General features: G+C 41.3%; 1 protein-coding gene across 1 annotated transcript; it reads right to left on the bottom strand.

Moving 5' to 3' along the window:
• Positions 1-7,626: 7,626 nt before the first annotated feature.
• On the bottom strand, positions 7,627-9,502 carry LOC122062406 (histone-lysine N-methyltransferase ATXR6). The gene is made up of 6 exons (XM_042626024.1): positions 9,138-9,502; positions 8,972-9,052; positions 8,649-8,878; positions 8,449-8,549; positions 8,130-8,342; positions 7,627-8,046 (listed from the first exon to the last, which is right to left on the bottom strand). Exons 1-6 carry the CDS (start codon positions 9,400-9,402, stop codon positions 7,887-7,889), a joined length of 1,050 nt encoding a protein of 349 aa, XP_042481958.1. The 5' UTR covers positions 9,403-9,502; the 3' UTR covers positions 7,627-7,886.
• Positions 9,503-10,536: the final 1,034 nt, after the last annotated feature.

Below are 10,536 nucleotides of genomic sequence, written 5' to 3'. Positions count from 1 at the left end.
CAAATGCTCCAGCAGTAGCAGGCATTTATGGTTGCTATACAGCAACATTTTGACCTTCTTCAACCCGGTCAACATCCTCGGATAATTACTCCACAAGACCCACCTGTAGGGTCTGGTATGGGATCACAAGACAGAGGCACACCTCAAATTCCGCCACTCAGCACTCCTCCATATATGGTGCCCCCTCCGTGCCCTTACTATCCGGCATATGCACCTAATTATCCATCGACGAATAATACGACAAGGGTAGTGGAATCTTTCAAGAGGAACTTGCCACCTGTATTCTCTAAGGTGGAGAGTGATCCTCAAGAGCCGGACCAGTGGATCCAAGAGCTGGAAAAGATCTTTGAGGTAGTTGAGTGCACTAAGGCACAGAAGCTTATTTGTGCAGGGCTGCAACTCAAGAATGAAGCCAACTCTTGGTGGCAAGCCTCTAAGCCTATATTGTTTGCCGCACATCCAGAACCCACATGGGAGCAGTTCAAGGAGTTGTTTTTGGCCAACCATTACCCTCGTAGCTTCAGAGGCCGTAAAGAGAAGGAATTCATGGCCTTGACTCAAGGGAATAAGATTATCCTTGAGTATCAACAACAATTTGAAAGCTTGTTCTATTTTGCCCCTAGGCATATGAGGTCAACTGAAGAAAAGGCTGCAAGGTTTCTGAAGGGATTAAAAGCATCTATTGGGTCAGTGCTCGAGGTCTTAGATTTGACAGATTATGGCCAGATTGTGCAAAAAGCTAAAACCATGGAAGATAAGCAGAAGGGAGAGCAATCCCTCACACCTGGATTGTGGAAGAGGACAAATCCATTTCCGGATGTGGGCAACTCATCCAAGGTATACCGTGGGTCATATAGTTCAGGGTCTGCATATAGACAGCCCTATAGGCCATCTGGCTACCTTCCTCGACTAGCTAGTGGTTCGGGCTCTACATCTTTTCGCCTGAACAGTAGTACGATGCCTACAGTCACGAGGCCACCCCGTCCCCCATCTACATCAGGCCAAGTACAAAGGGGCCCTGCCCCAGTTTCGGCGTCACAGATTCGCTGCTTTAATTGCCACTCATATGGGCATTATGCCAAAGATTGTCGAGTCAGACCAGCCTTACCATCAAGTCAGCCCTCTGTGTACAAACCTCCCTTAACTCGGGGGAATCAACCGCAAAGAAGAATGTATGCCTTATCAGCTGAGGAAGCTGAGGCTAGCATAGAAGTGGTAGCAGGTACATTTTAATTTAAGATTTTCCTTATACTGAATTTTGATGACCTGCTACACTTATATGCATTGTTGCACTAGGTGTTCTATCTATATTGGGTAAACCAGCCTATGTCTTGTTTGATTCAGGAGCTACACATTCGTTCATATCTAAGAGATTTGCTGAGAAACTTGGTATGTCGCCCAGGATGCTAGATCATGAGATGATTGTTAGTATGCCTAATGGCAAATTTATACAGTTGAAGGAGGTGTATGGGCCATGCCCAGTTGAAATCAATGGAAAGAAATTGAATGCACAACTCATCAAATTCAACATGCAGAATTTTGACGTTATACTGGGCATGGATTGGTTGTCGACCCATCGAGCAAATGTGATGTATGCCGAAAAATTAATTAAGGTGACAAATGATGAAGGGAAAGAACTGGTATACCAAGCAGATAAAAAAAACGGGCTAGAAAATTCCTCATCTCCACTTTTCAAGCGGTTAAGTTGTTGGAAAGTGGACGTCAGGGTTACTTAGCATCGGTACTTGATATTGATGCAAAGGTTATACCTCTAAAAGAGGTAGAGGTGGTTAAAGAATTTCTCGACGTCTTTCCAGATGATATGATGCATCTACCGCCTGATAGAGAGTTAGAATTTGCCACAGACTTGATTCCTGGATCAGCTTCAGTGTCAAAAGCTCCATACAGGATGGCACCAGCCGAATTGAGGGAGTTACAGATGTAGTTGCAAGAATTATTGGAGAAGGAGTTTATTCGCCTAAGTGTTTCACCTTGGGGTGCCCCTGTATTGTTTGTCAAGAAGAAGGATGGCAGCTTGTGTATATGCATCGATTATCGAGAATTGAATAAGCTAACCATTAAACCGGTATCCATTGTCACGCATTGATGATTTGTTTGACCAACTACAAGGTGCAAATGTATTTTCAAAGATAGACCTTAGATCAGGCTATTATCAGCTCAAGATAAAGAGTTGTGACATACCCAAGACAGCTTTCAAGACTCGGTATGGTCACTATGAGTTCGTAGTGTTATCTTTTGGGTTAACCAATACACCGACAACATTTATAGATTTAATGAATTGAGTATTTCATGATGTCCTTGATAAATGGGTAATTAGTTTTATTGATGACATCTTGATCTACTCTAAGACAGAAGAGGAGCATACTCAACACCTGAGAATGATATTACAGAGGCTGAGAGAACAACAATTGTTTGCCAAATACAGTAAGTGTGAATTTTGGCTTAAGCAAGTTGGATTCCTTGGACACGTAGTGTCTAAGGATGGAATCGAGGTGGATCCTGATAAGGTGAAAGTGGTAGTAGAGTGGAAAAACCTTAAAAATGTTATAGAAATTAGAAGTTTCTTAGGTTTAGCTGGGTACTACCAGCGCTTCATTGAGAATTTTGCTCCGATCTCAGCACCAATGACTAAGTTAACCAAAAATGGGGTAAATTTTGAATGGACAGAGGAATGTGAGAAGAGTTTTCAGGAATTGAAGAAAAGGTTGGTGTCAACCCCTGTGTTGACCATCCCTGAAGGCACGAGTGGAATGACAATCTACACTGATGCTTCTAAGGTCGGGTTAGGTTGTGTTCTCATGCAACACGGTAAGGTAATAGTGTATGAATCCCGACAACAAAAGGAATATGAGAAGAACTACCCCACTCATGACTTGGAACTAGCCACAGACATTTTTGCCCTAAAGATTTGGAGTCATTATCTGTATGGGGAGAAGTGCGAGATGTACAGTGATCACAAAAGCCTTAAATACTTTTTCACCCAAAGGGATTTGAATATGAGGCAGAGGAGATGGCTCGAGCTCATGAAGGATTATGACTGTGACATTGGCAAGGCTAATGTAGTGGCAGATGCGTTGAGTTAGAAGTCACAAACTGTGTCACTTTCATACTTAGCAGTCAGTCCACAACTCGTACAAGAGGCGATGCTAATGGATGAAACCCTCTTATATGAAGGAGCAACCTTAGAGCTTGAACATCAACTAGAAAACATTAAATGGTTAACTATATCCCTGGCAGCTCTACAGGTGCATCTGTCTATTAGGCAAGAGGCGATAATGAAAAAACCTTTGGATCCTGAGTTCCAATGGATCAGAATTAAGATTCAGGAGCAAATAATGAATAACCCTGATTTCATTTTAGCCACCGACGGGGCATTATTATTTCGAGGTAGGTTGTGTGTGCCCGATGATTTGGAGATACAAGACAAGATAGTGCAGGAAGCACATAGCTCTGAGTACTCACTCCACCCAGGAAGTATAAAGATGTATAAGGACCTCAAACAAAACTACTGGTGGCCAAACATGAAAACAACAATAACCCTATATGTGGCGACTTGCCTTACATGCCAAAAAGTAAAAGCTGAGAGGCATCGACCTTATGGTACTCTTCAGTCATTCCCAATACTAGACTGGAAGTAGGATAGGATTACGATAGACTTTGTCACCGGACTACCCCGCACACCTAAGGGGATGGATGCGATTTGGGTGATAGTTGATCGGCTTACTAAAACTGCTCATTTCATTCCCATTAAGACCAAATTCTCTATGGCCAAGTTAGCACAACTTTATAAGGATAACATAGTGCGCTTGCATGGAGTGTCAGTGAGCATTGTGTCATATAGGGACCTAAGGTTCACTTCCAGATTTTGGAAAAGATTCCAGCATGCTTTGGGATCACAATTGAACTTGAGTACTGCTTTCCACCCACAGACTGATGGTCAATCAAAGCGAACCATACAGATATTAGAAGACATGCTCAGGGCATGTGCAATGAAAATGTGTGGTAGTTGAGAAGAATATATACCCCTTATGGAGTTTACCTATAACAACAATTATCAAGCTACACTTGGGATGGCTCCATATGAGGCATTATATGGTAGAAAGTGTAGAACTCCTCTGTATTGGAATGCCGAATGTTAGGACCTGAAATGATACAGATGACATGTGACAAGGTCGATGTTATTCGAGAAAGGATTAAGGCAGCTCAGTCACGTCAGAAGAGCTATGCAGACGCCCGCAGGAAAGACATTAAGTTTCAAGCAGGAGAAAAGGTGTCTCTCAAGATTTCTCCCACTAAAGGGTTGCATAGATTCCAAAGAAGGGGTAAGTTGAGCCCGAGATACATTAGCCCATTTGAGATTTTGACTCGGGTTAGCTCAGTAGCCTACATGCTTGCTCTTCCACCTTCGCTAGAAAATATTCATAATGTATTCCATGTATCCATGCTGAAGCGATACGTTCACGATCCATCGTATGTGTTACCCATCTAGAAGCTGATATGACCTATAGAGAACAGCCAGCTGAAATCTTGGACCGAAAAGTGAAAACCCTTCGCAACCGCTCCATTTCCTTCGTAAAGGTGCGATGGGCTAATCATTCACTTGAAGAAGCATCTTGGGAGAAAGAAGATGAAATCCAAGCCAAGTACCCTCATCTTTTCGAACAATCAGGTACGCCAATTTCGAGGACGAAATTTTCAAAAAGAGGGGGAAATGTGATACCCTACTTTTAAAACCTAGTTTACTTACATGGTTGACCTGGTTTAACCATACAGGACCCAAACCAGAGAGGGTTAAGGCGGGTTCCCTATGGACCATGATGGCAAGGGTGACTTTGAACACAGGTTGGCCAGACAAGCCCGAGTCAATGTCAAAGGAGACGGGTGTACCCAAGCCATGTACATGCAGGTATCATAAGGCCATGTACGGGTAATGCTGGTATGTAGCCATATCCTAAAGTGTATACGTATTATATATCTTGTATCGAGAGTGAGATACATGCCGAGAGTCGAATTCTATCGAAATCTCAATTGTTTGGCTAAGTTTTGACCAACAGGTGGGCGGTCACAGGCAGGTGAACCCGCCCACCTATGTGACCCCTCCATGTGGCTACTAAATATTCTCTAGTATAAATAGTACTTATTGTGTCTTTTTCTTTTTCTCATTTAATGCATTAAAAAGTTGGTGAGAAGAGTAAAGAAGAGAGAGAACAGAAAGGAAGAAAAGAGAACGAAGAAGAAGGAAGGAAAGGAAAAAGAGGAAAAAATGATTTTAAGTGACGCCGAGGTTTGATCTTCTCATTCTGGCACCAGAAAAGTGATCCCCAACACGAGACCTACAATTTGAGGTGAGCGAAAGCTATACTTCTTAAACTTTCACCAAACCCCAAGTGGAACCCTTTATTTGGGTAGAGTTCCTTGAGATCTTATTAATCCCACTTGAGATGATGAATCTGAAGTTTAATAGATGGTCTATGTGTTGATTTTGGAGGTTTAAAGAAGTGTTTACAAGATTTGAGAAGCATTGGTGATTTCTTGAGTTAAGAAGTTATTTTTTTGGGTTTTGGAAGAGTTCTTGAGCAAAGAAGGTAAGATTGCTTTTCAATTCTTAGATCTAACTTAGATCTAGGTTAGAATCATCTTATAAGACCTTAGATGTGTGAAAAATGTGATTGGAACAGCCCCATTTGGTTTTCCCAACGTTGAGGAATGTTTCAAAGGAGAAAACTAGTTTTCGTACCCACAGGTGGGCGAAGACCGACGGGCGAAGCTGCCCACTTATTGGGGCAACACCTCAGTTCCCATAGGTCTGGCGAAGACATGCGGGAGAACCCGCCCGCCTAAGGGGGCCCACCGGTTGAATCAACGGGCTATCCAACCCACCAGTTGGATTTTTGAGCCCAAATGGGCCCAAAACGGGGGGCAATCTTCTTTTATGATTTTAAACATGATTTAAACATGAAACATCATTAGTTTTGACCCTAAGGTGATGAAATGCTAACCTCATTCGCTTATAATAGGTTCCACTAGAATTTATATTTCTCACGTCAGATCTCACCCATACTGAACGTGAGCTTTGTACCCGACAAGTAAGTGGAAAGAGGAGATTTGAATTTATTTTAGGCTTGTTTTTGCATCATTAAATTATATCTAGACTAGCCATGTCATCATGCAAATTATGTGTAGATTAGTCATCCTCGTATGCCGTTCGCACGCATTGCTTGTGCATTCTAAACAAATGATTTATGATATGTTTGTTGTGTTTTACATTATTAATGCTAAATGATTGATGTGCTTATGTGATGAACAGTTGGATTATTGCGCATGATGCATTATTAGACTAGACGCCGTAGTCGGCTTGGAAAGGAGTGCATTGGTGGCCCGTGGTATGGGACGCGGTGGCACTATGTAATCGTACTTTGTCATATAGGAGCATGCGGTTTAGGATTATCATTCCCTATGCTACGACCCTTCCCAACAGGGGTTGAGGTGTTGAGTTATCACTTGGGGGAAGCAGTGATCGCGGTTGTCGAATCACTGTGGCAATTAAACATACGCCCAGCTGGTCATTAGGACAGTCGACAACCTCAGTGGTATATTCAATAGGGCCAATCGTATTGCTTTTAAATTGCTGGGGTCAACACCTTTATTTTTCTGTCATTTATTTTTATGTTGAGAGCCGGCAGTCGACATGCTTTACTTTTCTGAGTTCTCACGGTAGGCCTTCTCCGACAACCCTATGGGCGTATCACGAGATGGAGTTCACGGCTCGTATTCAGGGCATACACGCACTGTAGTTGTAAGTAGCACATATCCTAAGATTTAGTAATGTTGTTTAAGTGGATAAGATTCAAAATGAATTGCATAACATATAGTGCTTATGGATGTGGCTGTTTGTGTGATCTTTCTTTTCACTTATTGAGTTAGTGAACTCACCCCACGTGCACACCTCTTTTAGATGATTTTGCAGGTCACCCGCCTGAAGATTAGAAGTCGGGCTCCATTATCGAATTTCCCATTGAGGATTGGTAGGTCCCCGAGGAGTATGAGCACGGTAATGATTTCATGTGCGATGGCTGTGCTACTTGACCGCAGTAATGATACCATACAAGATTTTACTTTTTGATTCTTTTGATTACCTCCCCTTTTGTGTACTTGATACGTAAATTGTTATTCTTTTTGTGTAAATATCATGGATACGAGTCCACATGTACTTAGCTATATACTACAATTTGGATATCAAATATATTGGGAATATTTACAAGTAATTTAAGTCTTCCACTAACTTTTGAACACTTATCTTATATGTGGGTATACTGTGGTAGGGTACTGTATCAGGTGATCGTGACAGGTTTGGGTTAACCAGAGTTAACTCGATCACCGGTCCGATTTTGTGTGAACGGGGTGTGATACATAATCTATTTGAAAATTACATACCAAACACAACATTAATTTTCACAACTGATTTTCTTTGCCATTTTTACTTCCTTCACTCCAACCGACACGAATGTCTCAACAGTGCATCAATTAAGAAATAATACTCTTTTTGCTTGTTTGAAGCTTAAAGGGGACTGCAATCACTATGTTTGCTCTAGGAAATAAGATCCATTAATAAAAAACATCTCATTAAGCAGATCAGAAAAAGAATTTTACTTGCTTTTGCAATTACAAGACTCAAAACAAATATGATCCCTAAAATTTCTTTGGTAAAAAAGATATTTTTTTCCTCCTCAGATTAGACTTCTGAAGAGGCAGTCATTGGTTTACAAAGGTCAATTTGATCTTTCATGGGAAAGGATTAGCTAATAAACTATCCCAAAGCCATCAACTTAGACATGGGGAAGGGATTAGTATCAAAGAATGTAGTTTCAGACAAAATGCTGAGTTGGGTATTCATGCTCCTGCCCATTATAATCATAGTACAATCTCTCCCCCTTTGATATATCTCTATTTGCTATCAGTAAAACTCTACACTCACCATTGACATTATATCTCACGCATTTCAAATTCTGCTTCTTCTTCCCGTTCCTGTTTCATAGGGATAAAGCTTTAGTCCTTCAATTACCAGAAACAATTTTTTGATTTCTTGGTTCTCTTATAGAAATACTTACGGTGTATGGTTGTTGATTCCATTGATGAAGCGGGCAATGTTACTACGTTTATCAGGACATATAACAAGGCTTTGTGAAGGATCAGCAGCAGATATGAGAGTCATCATACTATCGCCATCATCATTTTCACGATTTCTCAGGTAATCAACATCACCTGTATATTCTGTGATTATTGTGAAATCTTTTATATATCTGTCTGCTTCTACAGTAAACCTGTTCGATCAATCAAGTTTACTGAATCCCCAGTTTGAGTATGTGAAAACAAAAAAAATAGATAATTCATCTAAATTAAATGAAAACTGGGTTGGGATTTGCTCACCCTTCTTGAGAATCAAAAACAACCATGAGGGGAGGCCATTCTCCTCTTTCCAACATGTTCTTGCAGAGGTTTAAGGTTTCAGTATCTTCCCGAGACAAAACCTGAAAACCAAGATCTCTCTAAATTTTATTCACGTTCTTCAAATTTTGTTTTAACTCATATTCACATAGAGGAAAACATAGAAATGAAATTGCTCTTGCCTGCATTCCTCCTTTTTCAATACATGGGTAGTTTGCCGACCTTGGAGCCATGCCGGGCATATAAGTTAGCTCGTTACTGAACTCTGTCCTTGTTGCTGTCAATGCTGTGGCCAGAGATGCCATCTGCTCCAACCTTCTTGCAGGGTCCTCAGTGGGCTTGAATGGCAATAGCTTTCTCTTTTTCTTTGACACCACTAAAGTCCCTGCTCGTTTTCGTGTCCTCTGAATACCTAGATATAAGAACAATTACGAATCAATACCCATCAAATCTCTATAACTGCAGGGGAGAGGAGAAGCCATGGAAATCAATATGCGGCCCTTACCAATTTTGGATTTCTGTGTCAAATCCGACGACCTTTGAACTCGAAAGAAGTCAATAATTTTAGTTTGAATTAGAGGAAACTCTGCAAAAATAAGTGAACAAAACCGATCAAAATCGATTATTATAGAAATATGATATGAATAAAACTCAACCAGACATTTACATACTTTTGGGCTTCTTCTGGTTGGAGCAAGGTGGGCAGAACCACAACCCTTTTGGGACAGAAACCAGGATGGGTCGAAGGCAGAAGAGGTGAAACCCTCGATCACATTTGTCGCAGAGGAGAAGCTCCTCAGCCGCATCACCTGATCGGCATTCCTCGCAAAATGTTTCATCGTAATCTCGTTCCGCATCACTGCTACCCGTCGGTGATAGATGAGAGATGGGCTTTGGAGCTCGTGTTCTCCTTTTCAGGGACGTTGCGGCAGCCATTACGATAGAGAACTCGACTATAGATCAAGGGGGAGAGAGAGAGAGAGAGAGAGAGAGAGAGAGATGAGATCTGAGACTGTTTCGAGGCGCCCTATCTTCATTCTCCATTGCCGTTTTAACAGCACAGTATCTGAAACGGGTGCTTTCGCGCGCTAATTTGTTTCGCGGGAAAACGAAAAATGTAAGTTTTGGCGCCATTTGGTGGTTCTTTGACTGGTTCTCACATGGCCCAACATAGAATTTGAGCTTAATATCCAAAGCCCATTCTGGCCTCAATTCTGAGCTGGGCTATACAACAGTGATCCTTTTTTTTTAATAGTTTTTTTTTTTTTCTTATTATTGTTATTGTTATTTTATTTTATGAAGAAATAATGCTACCTGATGGCATATACCTATGCCTATACAAAACATGTGAGGAAATATCGTGTTGCCCCTACGAGCCCTCCATTGGGCCACGCAATGGCATGTATTGTACTTGTGCTAAAAAGCTAGCGTTCTGTTTAGTGGTGTCAATCGGTTGGTTCAATTCGGTTTCGATCGGGTTGAAACGGTTTTGGCCTAAGATGAGGGAGACCATAATCAACCCGTTAAGGAACTTCGGTTTTTTTTCGGTTTCGATTTTGATCCGGTTTGGTTCGATTTATTTCAATTTTCAATATCGAGTTAATAGCAGTTTAAAGCGGTTTATTATTGGGTTTAAACCATAATAAAATATTATATTCAAACTTCATTTGACTACCCCAAAAAAAAAAAAAAAAACTTTAAGTTTAGGGTAATTTGCAATGTCACCCCCTGGAGATTGCCAATATTAGAGGGACACCCCCTCTCTTTCACCAAATTGGACTTGGACCCCTACCATAAGTTAGCTTTACATGATGCTTTGAAATGACGTTTTTGCCCTTATGAGTAAAAACTGATAAATTAGACATTTTTCATTATCCCAAAAATATCCCTCCATACCCTTTTATCTCTCCTTCTCTCCTCTTCTCCCTACCTGCGACCTTGGGTTTAGACGAGTTCCAACCAAGATAGAGAGGACAGTCGCCGGCGAATACTTTTCCTTTCGTCCCCGGCGAGTAGTGCTTCCCATCGCTGCCAATTTCTGTCGCAGGCGAGAAGATATGTTTGTTTGTT

This window comes from Macadamia integrifolia, unplaced genomic scaffold (assembly GCF_013358625.1).
Source record: "Macadamia integrifolia cultivar HAES 741 unplaced genomic scaffold, SCU_Mint_v3 scaffold1019, whole genome shotgun sequence".
Lineage (NCBI taxonomy): Eukaryota > Viridiplantae > Streptophyta > Magnoliopsida > Proteales > Proteaceae > Macadamia > Macadamia integrifolia.
Note: the sequence above shows the minus strand (reverse complement) of the source record. Positions and strands in the feature narration are given on the sequence as shown.

What these genes read in the sequence shown, in the direction of transcription:
- LOC122062406 (XM_042626024.1), bottom strand. Translation starts at nt 9,402, where the DNA reads ATGGCTGCCGCAACGTCCCTGAAAAGGAGAACACGAGCTCCAAAGCCC. An exon ending in CAACCAGAAGAAGCCCAAAA is followed by an intron (nt 9,053 to 9,137) that starts GTATGTAAATGT and finishes TTATTTTTGCAG; the next exon opens with AGTTTCCTCTAATTCAAACT. An exon ending in TTGAAAAAGGAGGAATGCAG is followed by an intron (nt 8,550 to 8,648) that starts GCAAGAGCAATT and finishes CTTGGTTTTCAG; the next exon opens with GTTTTGTCTCGGGAAGATAC.